Here is a 15584-nt window from a genome sequence, read left to right on the forward strand (position 1 = left end):
TTTTATCATTAATGCTAAAAGCAGTTGTGCTGCTTATTATATTTGTGGATACCATGGAAAAAATCTTTTGGATTCTGTGACTAGAAAAGACCTAGACAACAGCATAATAAAAATGTGTGTGTGTGTGTGTGTATACATATACACACAGTGTACATATTTAAAGTTAAATACATTACTGTAATTTACATAAAAATTAACAATAACATATTATATTATAAAATAAAACAATTACAGTATAGATATAATGTAGCATTAAATTCCATTATTAATTTATGATACCTCATACAATAATTAAGTTTGATCTTAATTTGATCTAAAGTAAAAAAAAAGAAAGAAAAACTGCTGTGTACTAAAGCTGAGGTTAACATCAATTTATGTATTATGTATTATTACAAATTATGCATTGTGCTGTGCAAAGAAAACAATCACAGGATGTATAGTTTAAAATATATTCATTTATTGCTGATAAAATCTCTAATATATGACTGATTTACATATAATATTTGTTCACAATACTGCTCAATTTAAGTCAGAAAAATCTATATCATAGTATCTATGGCAGAACATCATGGTACAACATTCCTAAAACAATTCTAAACGCTAATCCCTTGAAATTCTCTTGATAAATAATAAAAAACACTTTAGCAACAACATATTGCTGTTAATAAGTGCTTTCCTGCAGGTATTCCAGCATCAATACGTCTGATCAGTTACACATTTAACTGACATTCATCCATTGCCATAAACACAAAAAGAACCATGATGTCTTTCCTATTAAATAACATGGAGTATAGTGCAGTTCTGCATAGCTAGAAATAAAGCACAAAGTGGAGCGATCAAAGATAGACTGGGATCATTTGGAAGTAAAATAGTAGTCCAGTTCACTTAAAACTGCAAAGAAAATGGGTAACAAACCACTGTTTCTACAGCTGGGGCTGCCATTGCTATTAAGCACTGAGTATATAAGCATTTTAATACTATTTCTCGTGTTAAATAATAATATAAGCAATTCACGACAGAAATAGACAGTTTTAGAAGCTCAGATCCAGCTTTCTTGTTATCAACACTGCAATGTAAGCAAGGGCCTGGGTTGCGATATTTCAGTAGCAATTTCACTGGGAATGTTTTTGCGAACCAGTCAAAAGCACCATGATCAGAAGGCAGAGGGAGGGTTGTGGCATCAATACTGCTGTTTACTTGAAGGATGCACGGACTTTGCGTCCCTTGAGAGGTTGAGGGGGTCTGTAGTTGTCAACCATGCAGCAAGGTGCCTCTCCTTCAGATGTGAACAACAGGCTACGGAATTTAGCCATCTGAAGAACAGACAGACAGAAATATTTTTCTTTGATTGTGGTGTTTAGTGTGTTGCTGGCAGTCTTGTGGAGCCTTATTACAGCCTGTATTAACTATATTTAGCTCCATGCTCATTCATAGAGCACTTGCCAGAATTCCCGTGCAGTTGTTAGACTGTTTTGACTAACCACTGGAGGCTAAAATAAGCTCTGCAGGCTAACAGCACTGCCTACAGCAGGGAAAGGTATTGAATGGGGCACTTTTTTTTATTTATTTGTTTTTTGTAAAGCAAAAATGTCACTCAATATGATCCTGCTGAAGCAGCGTTTATAAGACAAGCTGTAATTCTAATATGTCAATTCTATGTCTTGATTCTAAATCAATTCTAATATGTTTGGTGCTCAAGTATGTTCACATGCAGAATGTGAATAAAAATCTTACTGAACGGTATTGTATATTATAATATTTGCATATATTTGGTGTTACTATACAGGAAATGTATTTATTATTTTATAATATATTAAATATTCAGTGTGGTGTATCACCAGTAAAATGGGTGTAGGATAATACTTATTGCTGAATTACAACTGCACTTTCTTGTTTTGCTTATTGCTTTAATAAATAAAATGTATAAAAACAAGAATAGACTGCAGTGAAGGGCAAATTGATCTCCATTAATGAACATATGGGTGTTGGCACAATCTTAAAGGCACAAGCCTGACTTAAATATGATACTTGTTGTCAGGCAAGCAATATATTTAAGATAAAGTAATCTTGTAGAAACAGAAACATATGGAGCACCGACCCTCCCTGTTTCGAAGTAGGAGTGACGTTTAATGTTGGGACCTCATTAGTGTTATTGCAATACTAAACCAACAGTATTTGATTTGGGTGTTTATTAACTTATTGTCAACTCAATAGGTAGCAAAGACATTATAAAGTAACAAAAAAACATATGGACCTAATCATGTTTCAATGACCCAAGATATGGACTAGATATTTCTGTATATAACTGTTGAAAATGTGAAAGCATAAATAAAGTATGATGAAAAGTACCTGAGCAGGACTAACACTGATTGGCTCTTTCAGAACGATCCAGGTGACGCTCTCCAGAAGAGGAGGTGTGGTCAGAGAGCCCTCGTAAGTCCAGAAATCCAGAGAGGCGGGCAGCAAGGTTTTAGGATCGAAGTTGCTAAATGTAGTCTGTCTGCCCTGGAGAAAAAACAGAATGTTGTAAAAGACTAAAAACATCTGAGGGGAACCGGGACGAATGAATAAATACCTTTGATTTGATGTCATCAAGAGCATCTAGAACTTTCTGAAGTCTTGGATTGGCAGAACCAATCTGGGAATAAAAAAAACACACAACAGATCCATCATTTGAAATCATTTAATCACTGCAATTCCTGAAACTCTTTTGGGAAAAATCCTGACCTTCAGAAAAACCCCAACCACAGCAAGGCCATCAGGTTTATTGGCAGCTTCGCCAAAGTTTGGGTATTTGGTGTTCCAGTGAACGAGATGAAGCTTTAGAAAAGAAGACGGAAACATTCAGTATATGCAGAAAAATACAGAATTGGCTTAATATATTAGCATATTAAAAAACAAGGGGTTCACAAATTCGTGAGAGATGATCGCAAGAATATTAATGAGCTATACATAGTTAAACAGGAGAGTAGAATTGGAACGGCCTGAACCACAACACAGAAGAAGAGGGTTCTTTCAGCTGTAATGTAACACTGAAGCAGGAGTGAGAGAGAGTCTCATTACCTCACAGGGGAACTTGGTTCCAGCAATAGTGTGCTCTGAGCCCTTGTCATCACTGCTGCCCCAATGGAAATGGAACTGTCTCAACCTGTATATCCCTGTCACGGGACCTCCAGCCAGAGCTGCACATAAAGCATTTTTCCAATCATTCAGTTGTTCCTTTTAACAGCACTACAAAATCATCAGTCAATCATTTTGTAAAGAGATAATATATGAAGATGTATTTTTGCAAAAGCATAAATCTATGTTTTTATTATTATGTTCTTTTTAAATCGTGGTTTTTGAATCATGTGTTTTATTGTGTTCGCTGTTTATTTTCAGTTATTTAGTACAAAATAAACCAGCTACAGTTTGATTAATTGGAAAGCATGATTTCTGTAAATTGTTATCTTGTATTCTGTTATAGTTATCTGTTTCTGCAAAAGAACTGTTCATATATATCTAAATATTAATAGAGTTTTTAATGTATTTGTGCATTTATATTTGTATTTTTAATTCAATATAACAATGCATATAAAGCATGAAGATAATATATCTACATACATTCCATAGATGTCAAATATATGCCAATAAATATTTGATATGTTCCAGAAGTTTGTAATAATTAAGTTTTTTTTTTGTATTGGTGCATTTATAATGTATATGCATGCATTTATAACGCATTGCATGTGTTGTTACATTTTAAAAAGGAGAATTGCTTTTTTATTGTAATTACAATTTTAAATATATTAAAATACACAATAGTTATTTTAAGTTAAGTTAAGTTATAGTAATGTTACTCTTTTACTGCATTTACCTTCTTTGAAAATCATTTGAAAAATCATCAAGTAATCAAGTAATACAAATGCAGGATGATATTAAATTATTATATATATAAATATATACAGTTTTTACTTCTAAAATCACAATTATAATAATCATTATAATGCATATTATGCTAATTGAATGAATCATTTGAGATTCTTTATCTCTATATGTTTTTTATACAAATTAATTAATTATTATTTTAATTCAGTTAAAATCTCTAATATGGGATTGTATGGTATGAATATGTGTTAGGAATCCTAAACGAAAGGGAACCGACAGGTCAGTGTGAGTGGGCTACTTGGGATATTACTTGAGCAGCTTAATATTCACTACCTAACATATCTAATAGATACTTCTTTTATCTCTTTTTAGCAAGCAATTTGTGTGCAAAAAGTGACTTTTTTGTGTGTTTCTGTACAAGGTTTCTTTTCCGAGCATATGTGTGATTCCCCTCTTGAAACGGTCATTAAAATTCAGCACATGTTGCTCTCATTGACCGGCCGTGGCACACAGCATTGATATGTGGCTCTGTTCTTTCTCTCATAATAGAATACATTAGTACTTGAGGACACGGAGCTCTAAGTGCCTTATTTCCACCGGCAGAGGAAGGAATACATTCACACATCTACATCCCCTGCTCACATAACGGTTTTACATCATTTGTTGATTCAATATAGATGAACTGGTGTAAATTGAATTCAGAGTAAGACGGGGCCTATAAGGACACACAAAGAGAAATTCACAGTTTCGCGTAATCCTTGCTCTCTGAAAAAAAAAAAAAAAAAGAGCTGAAGCTTCGGACTCAATTTGAGCACTAAAAGCTCTGGACTAGTTAATAAATGAGGAATGAATGAATAGAAATAGGGCAGGAGATGACGGAGTGACGAAAGACTTCAGTTGTTTATGTACAGATTTAGATGCACCAGTTCTTTTCACTTTAGTTTTTAATATGCACCAAAAAAGAAAATCCTTGGTAAAAAAAAAAAAAAAAGGTCCAAAACATATGTTGATGAATATTTAATGAAAAGTGCACTAAAGAAAATACCTATTCTATGTTAAATAAATTCATGGCTGCATCAGATTAGGTTTAATAATGCTTAAGAAGGTTGAAAATAAGAGCAGCGATGTACTAACTTGAGCTGTTGTCGTCATCAGCGAAATCCACTTGGAATGAATGGCCATTGTTGAGGATGCCCTTAGCAGTGGCGGGGTCATACTTCAATTTGAGATGCTTCATAGAAGGGTCGTGTTGTGTTTGGGTGGGTACGATATCAATAGGAGACTGCCTGGGTCCGTTTGCTATGGGAAAGCTTTCTCCCCACTTTTCTGGCCCTGAAATTACAGTGCAAGGGGAAAAGATGAAACAGAGTAAGATAAAAAACCTAGTGCTTAGGTGCACAAAAAAAATTGTTTACATTCCTCGCAAGATTCAAGGTCAGCAAATGCAGACGATAAGGAGCTGATACGTGCAGCTGTTACTTTGAGGAGCTTTGACGTTTAGAAATGACTTTTGTTGGTGTAACCTAATTTATATAGGTTGTTTCAGTCATATTATTGTCTTGTTTTGTTTTTGTTTGTTTTGTTGGGGTTTTTTTAAGCAATTAATTAATATTAAACACAAGACACATTTCCTTACACTGTAATCTGCAACGATCTCGCACTCTCGAAAATAAGTACTTTCAACAGGGTGGTACTCTTTCAAAATGTTCACTTTTGTGCCTTATTTACCAACAAATTGTACATTAGTACCTAAATTGTACATATTGGTACCTTTTAAAATACGCTTTCCCAGTGACAGCTTTTGTAACATTTGTGTTATGCATATGTCTTATGCTTATTTATATTTTACATTTGCTTGTTTTCTACTTTTTTTTTTCCCTGTTGCATAATAATAACAAATACCTCCCGGCACAGAGAAACCTAATGAATCAAAACGCAATAACTGTTTTGTTTTTAAGCCAAAGATGTTGTATTAGTGTTTTTCAGAATAGAAGAATGTAAAGAAAAACACCTTTTTGACTTAATGATATTGTATATTTTAATATAATGAAGCTAATACAGTCCTTAAAGACTAATAGATTCATTTAGGACCCGTAAAACAGCTCTTACCGTCTTGTGCTCCGTAACCCCAAGCGTGAGACATGATTGTTAGTGTCTTTCAATGTGTTCCGCTCCTTGTAAGACCTGGACGCTAAAGACCAACAACTGCTGGTTCTTCTAAACTATGTCAGCCTTTATATAGAGGTCCCCTGCTGGTGCTGGTACCTATCTCAACCCAGTGGGCTTGGCCACATGGTCTCTCCACAGGAGGAGTCAGTCAGAAGACATCTGAGCAGCCCCCGTCCCTGAGCATCGCGTCGCTCCGTGAGATGCTCGGGCGCCGGTGAACTGACGGGATGAGGACATTCCACGCGACCGGTTTCCGTCTGTTTATGTCGCTTTCGCCCTTTCGCGGCCAGAATAGCAAACCTCTTCATCCGTCGTATTCTCCGACGGTTCGGATACACGTGCCTCATACATGCTCTCCTGACCTTCCTCGTCCTTTTGCGATGCTGTGTGCAGACACGCAGGCTGTCGTGAGACGAACGAGCGGAGGAGCGCGGATGGACTCTGGATTTCGGCGGTTTAATGGCTGGTTTTGTAACCGGTGTTGCCGTTTATGACGTTGTTTTGAGCCACATTATTTTAAGAACGCAAAAGCAGCCGCCGTTTCTTCTTTCATCCTCTGGTACCCGTTCCGCGAAGCGCTCGACGCTTATTTAAAGGGGCCGGTGCTCCAGCTGCGATTACTGACTGTTATATAAACAGCCTATACCAAAGTTAACAGAGCTTTAATGTATACGTAAACTGTTTGCACTTTATTGTCTACGTTACCTAACATGCTTTGTCTTTACAGTTTCTACCTATTTGTTCACTTGTTGATTATAAAAACGTAGGGCCTCTGGACTGAATAGGCTACACATTAGCGGGTATTTGTAGGCTCCGCAATAAATAAATCACTAATGCGTTCCAGTAAATAATAAATAACGTAGTTAATAGTAACTTGTAATGGTCAAACTTAAGAATGCTGCGTCGTTGGACGTCTTTGCGTTATTAAGCTGCTGCCATCTGGTGGCCGAAGCGGGAAATAACAATTGATGTGCCTCAATTTGATTTACCTTACATTTATTTATTTATTCTAAAAGTAGTAGTGAAGAAAAAAATATATAGACAGTGTTGGATAATTAGTATTATTTTTATTATTTTTTATGAGATAAAAATATACATTTGTTTTTCTCATGTCATACGGCTAGTGTATAAAAAAGCTCCTTTTATCTGTATAGTCACTGTGTTATCATCACTCTAAACAACTGGTTTAACTTACCAGCTGTTAACAAGTGTCAATCAATTTCAGATTCAAATTAGACAGTTTTACATTTTTATGTGATTTAAAAAGTAATGAGAAGTAGATGACTATAACCTTTTAAGACTAAAGCGTATGCAACCGGCCAGTGATGTTTTATATGTATCTGATCATTCAGACCACTAGGTGTCAGAGAAGAATCACGTTTTATATGACAGCACACAGTAGTCGGTTTATAATATGTGTGCATTGCACACACACACACACACACACACACACACACACACACACACACACATACAATGCTATACATGAATATAGATATAATGAAAATAATAGTTTGGTTAGTCACTCCATGTGCGTTATAAGCAAGTAATGGTGTATCTTTTTGTTCTCTCCCAATTTGATGTAGCACAACGATACAGATGTTCTTCAGAGTGGGTTAAAATGTATAAATTTGCATGTTTGTTTTTTTATAATTTTAAATAATAAATATAAATATATGTCTTAATGGTCAATTCTTTACATGGCCCTAATAGATTAATGATGCCCTTGTCGTGAACATAAATATTATACTCAATACATCAATGGAAATTATATATTTTAAAGCATTTTAAAGAGTACTTTTGTGGCACGGGGCGGAGTTTTACTTTCCACACAAGAAAGTGGAAAGCTCATCAAGCCGCTATGTGAATGCTACAATATAAATCAGCAATGAAAAGGAAGAAAATGAGCTCCTTTCATGTCACGGATGTAAATTTGCCTCTGCAGGATCAAATGCATGCTGAGTCTAACTAAGAACAAGAATGGCAGCAGCAAAAGGAGCTTATGAAACCTCTCATTTGGTTCTATTCACTTCTCTGATTGGATGCAAGTGACATGGGCTCTGTGAAAAGGCCAGATCATTTTGACCTTCTACAGACAGACTGCACAGCAGGGTTCACCCCCCTTTCACAAGAAGCATCACGGCCCCTGATACGCTCCATTCAGCCATCTCTGATACTTCAAGAAGGAACAATGTGACCTAATTGGATGGCTCCTTATAATTAATGTTATTTTGATGCCAAGTATGACATGTCTTGCAGAGATTTTGTATCTTTGGCAAGATATGTTGGTCTATTTTTTTGAAGGGCAAGCTTAATGCAAGCTTTGAATTGTATTATTGTTGTTATTTTTTTATTTATTTATTTATTCATTTCATCTTTTGTCATTGAATTTGGTGACCAAAAAATCATAAAATAAAATAAAATAACTCAGTTTCAACCTTTAATGTTTTTGAATGATGGTATGTTAATGGTTAATGGTTTTGATAGACCAAAATTTCAAGTTTAGATTCTGGAAAACATACAACGTAAAAAAGTTGGAAAATTGAAATATTTTCTTGTTACCATATGTTACATTACATCAAAGAGTATAATAAAGTATACTGTAGAATATAATGTTTGCCTCTTTTTGCTGAATTTGTGATGGGTTAATGGAATTATTATGGAATTATTGCATTCCATCCAACAGGAATATGTGACCACAAAACCATAAGTAGCATATACCATAAGTACCATAAGTAGCAGCGGACAAAAATACATTGTATGGGTCAAAATTATAATTTTTTCGTATATATGTCAAAAATCGCAAAGATAAAGTAAAGATCGTGTTCCATGAAGATTTTTAGTAAATTTCCAACTGTAAATATATTAAAACTTAATTTTTGATCCGTATGCATTTCATTTGACTTTAGCAGCTTTAAAGGCACAATATTTTCACAATATTTCGATTTTTCTGCACCCTCAGATTCTAGATTTTCAAATAGTGGCCAGATATTGCCATATTCTAACAGACCATACATCAATGGAATGCTTAGGCCTATTTATTCAGCTTTCAGATGATGTATGAATCTTAATTTCTAGAAAAACTGGCCCTCGATTTTGAGTTCCAGGGTCACACGGGCATACAGACTTCGCAGAAGAAAAATGTTAATTCACACTTCAAAACATCTGCTATGCTCGTAACGTAATTTATGACAATAATTCTATTTTGAAATACTTACGGATAAAAAAAAATATGAATGCTAAAATGATCACACTGATTCTTGGAATTAAAGTTAGGCGCTGTGACTACGTAATACAATGATGGTTTGTGATGGAACGTATCCGGTCGGCAAAATCTAAAACCTGGAGTGGATTACAACTGAATAGAATACCAGAACAACTCTGGAGTATATGCTGCTGGGTTTATGAGCCAATATGTCAGGGTTTTAGCAGCGCTGTTCACAGATTGAAACCCAAATATCGTTTCCAAGCAAATAAATGTAGCATTTTATTAGTAGTCTAAGCTATATCGGGCTTCTAATGACTGATGCAGATACTAATAAGTAAAAAGGGTTGTAATTATGAAAATACGGGCACATGCAAACATATGCTGAACTTAATTAGGTATGAAGTATTTGGAAATGAACTGTGTATGCACTGATAGGAGTATTGGTATTGGAGTAGTGGCCGTTTATTGGCTATTTTGAACAGGCACACAGGAACAGTCTTTCAAATGTTACTTCAAACCGTAAATGATCTTAAAAATGACAAGATTAAAATGATCTCCTTTATTATTTAGCAGATGGACGTAATTTTTCCTTAAGGATTTTTTTCCCAGCATGAGTCCACTGGCTACACTCCATGCCGCATCTTGCCGGTGGTCCGGCATCACCGAGCAGCACACGTACCTCCGCCGCAGCTCCACGGCTCGCTGTCAGGTGCGGATCAGACCGACTCCAGTATCATATCCAGCGATCAGCCCGCCGCGCACAGTCTGTATTTCAGAAACGCTAAAGGATTTACTTCAGCAGTGTTTATGAATCACCACTTATAAAGACCCCTAGGTAAGGTTTTATAATTCCGATACGCTGTTTGTGGTTTGTTCATAATAACCCTAGTGTGGTTAATTTCTTGTTGCGAATTGCGTTGACCGAAACACGTCGCGTGTCCGTTTCTTTAACACGCCGCTTCTGTGCCGCTTCTCAGACGCGTTTGTCGTAACGCTGATGTTTCAAATAGCCGTGCACTTCGTTTCTGCAGCCTCCGATGCGCTACGGTCTCCGTCAATGCACGGTGAACAAAGACCGGTCACACAGTCAGGTAGCAACATGTAGCAACAAAAATCGAATTTAGCTACTTTAGATATTTTAGATGAATCGTCTGTTTCGATTAAGCTCATTTATTGGCAATCACCTGCATCTAACAGCTGTTGCCGAAGGAAGTATTGGTGCTGTGAGACCGTGCAGCTGTTGAAATGCCAGATGATACGAGTCTAATGGTGTCTCTCCTAAACTCCGAATGCCAAGTTGACTTGGTTGCTTGAACAAAAAATGACATAATCTCTTAATTTAAATGAATGGAATTGAATTCAATTTATTTTATTGTGATATTTGCCTGACTTTGGCTCAACTTTCAGTAGCCACGATATTAATTGCGCTTAAAGCTTAAGCTTGACAGTTAAATATATGAAAAAATATTTTTAAGTAAAAAATCATATTTTGTTACAAACATGCACGACTTGTTTCAGTAGAACTCCAAAGAAGATCTTCTGAAAAATGTCTCTGTGTGTTTTAAAAATACAACTGAAGTTTGGTTTAAAAAAAAAAATAGCTTCTGCTGTGTGTTGCATAAGAAAGCGTCATACAGGTCTGGAATGACATTCAGGGTATTAAACAATGACTGATTTTTATTTTTGACTGAATGATCTCTTTTTTTGTTTCTTTCTCTGGCTGTGTCGTAGGCCGTCCGGTACGTTTGAAGCACCATTGGGTATCGGTGTTGTTTAAGAGGTTTAAATGGTTAAACTAAAGATGGCTACAGGATTTGAACTGAAAAGATAAAAACAACGCCCGATCCCTTAACCATGAAACATGCATTCTCACAGTTCTCTAGAAATCATGTTTCTTTACCATGAATTAGATCTGTGTTTTGACATCTGGCGAATCTGCCTGTATTTAAACCTCTTAAACGTGTAAACTCTGATCAATTGGTTGTTTGTTGAACTACGAAGCAGTCTATACCTGTCTGACATAAATGTGATTTAGTTTTGATGCCATGCTTAGGGGAGGACAGAAAGCTACATCCTGAAAGACAGGGAGGGAGGGAGAGAGAGAGAGAGAGAGAGAGAGAGAGAGAGAGAAACTGCGGAGGTGGTTGCATATGAGATTTATTAGATCTGAGTCAGTCCACTGTGTCAAGTGCCCTGGAACAGTGTGATTTTATTTTTTTAACAGCTTTTCTATGAAGCTTGAAGTAGCGTCTGGTTTGCTTTTTATTCAAACTATACCTAGATGTACAGACTTATTTAAAATAACACCTTTTGAAATTCAAAATAGCGGCGTGACGGTGAAGTCTGGTTTTCCATATTAGATTCCCACCTGGGTGTCTCGTCTCGCTTCTCCATCCCAATAGAAAAAGTTGCGTCTGCCGAGCCGCATCACTGCCCGGACTACAGCGTCACCGGGCATGCTTTGATGATGGAAAGAAAGAATCTAACTGGGACGTGTTTCATAAAGATCAGGCAACGATCACTACAAAATAATACGCTCGAAGGGCACCTTGAATCTCCGAGCTCACCGTTAAGGTTGTGCTCGTTTTATTAGCCATTAAGTGGTGCCACCAAAATCCATTCTGTGCGGTTTAGTCAGACGCAGCGGCTCTGAATGATGTGCGAGATGGTGGAGGATAAAGAAGGGCGGCCTGTGAGGAGATGATCGTCGTAACAGAATTTGACTCTTGATTTGATCGGCTCATTTTACACATGCCGGTTGAGCCGAAGCACTTCAGTGCAGTTATTTCACTCGCAGAACTCGATGTGCACCGCTGTTCTAAACGCCCTGTGATCTCCGATTGTTATAAATTGTTAATGTTTTAATCTTGTGATGCAGTTAATTTAGGCTTGAAATATTGACTCCTTTTTACATCCAAGGGGCTCTCTTAACGTGCACGTTTAAAAGAAACAATATTTTAAACGATCCCCTGTTAATACACTTTAATCAAGAGCTACTTTTTTTTTTTTTTTTTTTGATGGGGATAAAAAAAATATATCCTTCCAGCCCGAGGAGATTTATGATCGGATTAATGTCAAATTATCGTAAAAATTTAAGCTTGTATTTCGTTAAAGAGCTGTCCTCATGATTCAGCTGAGGACAGACTGAGTCCTCTTTCATTTAGCACTGCGCCTTAAATAATGCTAATAACGCTGGATGTTGTGGAGGAAGGGTGTAAGTATACGGTGCAGAATTAGCTGCAAGACTGTGGGAGTTTGCATCTTAATGAGGATAGCTGTGTGATTTTCAGAGGTTTGCGGCCCTCTGCACTCTGAAACAGGTGGTATTTATGCTGCGGAGGTGGAAGGATGATTCACTGAAAAATGTTGTGCCTTGTATAGCAACTGCTGTAACGTCACTCAAAAAAAGGATGTGAATCATTAAAGCGCAGTGTTCCACGTGATTAGGATGTATGGATATTCTTATATACGTGACGCATACTGTAATATGTGAATATGTAGAGTAGGGATGCAGTGATATTAAAATGTTGTTTTAGTTTGTTAATTCAAAAGAAAGTGCATTATACTGTATAGTTAGGCCATTTGAAGCTGTAGGCTATTAATGAATTGAACTTTTAGATTACAGCAAAAGTAATTTAAGTGGAAAAATATTAACTTTTTTTAGTTTATAATAACTTTGGATTAATTTAATGTATCCGAATGAAGTATTAATTTATATAAAATTACTGAGCTGTCTCAAACTTACACTAGCGTGTATTCAGTATCGATGAATGAATGAATGAATGAATGACTACGTTTACATGTGCACGAATAATGTGATTATTTCCAATAATCAGAGGAAGGACTTAGTCGCATTATTATGTTTACATGTCAAGAGCAAATCTCTTCACTCTTGTTTCCATGCCATTTCCATGTTCTTATAATTCGCTAAGAATTGTGGTGAATTTTTTTATTTTACTGGCATATTTACGTCATTCATATAAAAGGAATTACCATGAATGTGTCAGGGGTAAATGGTAAGAAGATATATTTGAATTACTAATAAACTTTTTCGTGTAATCACAATCTCACAATCCTCATGTACACGACTAAGTCATCTTTACAGGTTATGATAAGGCTATATCTAATGAAAGAGGGGTTTTTTGTTGTTGTTGTTAAGTGGTAATATAAAGTTTTCTATAGATATATTTATCATGACTTTATCGCTGAGTCTCGGTTTATTTTTGTGAAGCACTCCTGTTTAGGACAAGAAGACAGAAAATAACAATGTTCTGTTGATATTGTCTGTGCACACAAATAAAAGTAGACACTTTACAGTGATTCGCCGGTGCCTCTATGTCATGTAGAGCGAGCTCTAGCTTCCAGCAAAGTCTCTTTAAGACAAGTCTTGTCACTCGGTGGCCATCTTTGAAACGCCTCTCGGGCATCCAAGTGCAGCTCCTATCTCTGTGTTTTGGGAAACATCAAATTTTCCCAAACTGTTCACTAAGCTTACGATTAAATTTCAACAACAACTGTGCAATAATTGTTTCTTTTGCTGAAATAGCGTGACAAAAAGCTTGTTTCTCAGCCGAGATCAGCCAGTGCGCATGCGCAGGGTCGCCTTGATTTTGCCAAGTAAGACATGATCCTTGATTAACGTTACTGTCCAAAAATATAAACGTGTCCTTATCTTTACCCAAAGAATTTGCCTAAAATCAGTGGGAAATGATAGCTGATGCACATTGCTAGGCGCACGTTTTCGAATGCTGACTGTTTCTATAGCAACCGTAACTTGTAACGGCAGATGCAGTGATGCGCTGACTTCACAGATCGGCGATTGGCTATTTTAACTTAGAAGGCGGGGCTTCTTGTGATTTGATCTGTCATTTTAAGTGCTAAATTTATCCACATTTTGGGGGATTCTATAGTCTTGGGTATTCTGGAGCCTTTGGCTTACAGGCTTCAAACGCACGTTTATTATTGTAGCACAGGTTTACCGTTGAAACATTTTCATTAGTTTGAGCTGTTTTAGTATATCCATAGATTTTATTTTAGACAAGTGATGATTTAAAAAAGGAAATGCTCACTGCCTGTCACTGGCTGCCTGGTTGTTGCTTTTAAAAAACAAAAACTTGCTGTTTATTGAACAAAAAAACCCTCCAAATTTTTTTCTACATTGACCTAATAATAAAAAAATAGAAGTGAAATATAATCATTTTGCCATTATACACAAAACTGAACAATTTTAAAAGCCGAAAGATGACAGTATTAAAAGAAAAACACAGACTTGGGCTGGTAATTCTGATAGGCTGTTGGACACTGGCCGGGCTAGGACCTAAAAAGACATGGGCCTATACATGTCTATACGTGCAGGGCTCTAATTCATGTAGCGTTACATCACGAGCACATGAGCACACTGGTCAGAGCGGCAAAACTACGATTAAGGTGTTTACATGCCTGTGTATTTCGCTTAAAATTGGCATAGGCCAATTTAATACGATTATGTTGAGTGGGATTATGAGCTTAATCACATTATTTAGATTGAAGTATTGCGTTTACATAAGGTACATGAAGTTTAAGTTGTCAAAATCTGTAATATTGGCCAGTAACTGATATGGCACAGGAATATTGTTCAATTGTTACGAAGTGTTAAATGAAAAATTAACAACAAAAACAACAAAACATTTGAGTGCATTTATTTGTATTTTTTATAAAATATTAGATGCATATACAGTATTTCAACAAGGCAAACCATTTTGTACATTCTGTAAAGCGAAAATTACTTTCTTGAAACGGATGCTGTTAACAAAATAGAGTACTTGGCCCGAAATCCCCAAAAGCGAGTATCCCCAGTCGCGTTTCACCAACACCTCTGCCTGTTCTCACAGTCTAGTCCACCCCCCTCAGTGCTGTATTGTTTAACACACACACACACACACACACACACACCTGCCACAGGCTTGACCCCCTGAGTACTTTACTTTCTTCAGGTCTCCCAATTCACTAATAGGTCGCATGTAGGGCAGTAGTCCCACTGCAGGAGACAAAACAATGTGCTGGCAACACTCAGTGTCCAGGACTACGTTTAAGTTATTGGAAGCAGTAGGATGAGAGATGAATGGAAAGGTGCTACTAGCTTGTTTTACTCTGATAGCTTAGCAGCTGTCTTTCACACTCCCCTCGCTGAGAATTGACTCGTCCCAGAGAGATGCCTTTTAAAGGGTCTAGAAACAAACATAAGCCTCATGTCATGTTTCCTAGAATGACAGTCTATCATATTATATATTAGTTTTGGACGATATGCTTAATGGTCATATCATAGTATTATTAGCCAATACGCAATATCATCATGCATATT

At 36.5% G+C, this 15584-nt stretch overlaps 1 protein-coding gene across 1 annotated transcript; it reads right to left on the reverse strand.

The window, feature by feature from the left end:
- Positions 1-435: 435 nt before the first annotated feature.
- Positions 436-6133, reverse strand: LOC122323969 (carbonic anhydrase). The gene is made up of 7 exons (XM_043218110.1): positions 5977-6133; positions 5002-5199; positions 3064-3182; positions 2728-2820; positions 2576-2638; positions 2350-2505; positions 436-1313 (listed from the first exon to the last, which is right to left on the reverse strand). Exons 1-7 carry the CDS (start codon positions 6008-6010, stop codon positions 1194-1196), a joined length of 783 nt encoding a protein of 260 aa, XP_043074045.1. The 5' UTR covers positions 6011-6133; the 3' UTR covers positions 436-1193.
- Positions 6134-15584: the final 9451 nt, after the last annotated feature.

Source organism: Puntigrus tetrazona, chromosome 2 (genome assembly GCF_018831695.1).
Source record: "Puntigrus tetrazona isolate hp1 chromosome 2, ASM1883169v1, whole genome shotgun sequence".
Classification (NCBI taxonomy): Eukaryota; Metazoa; Chordata; class Actinopteri; order Cypriniformes; family Cyprinidae; genus Puntigrus; species Puntigrus tetrazona.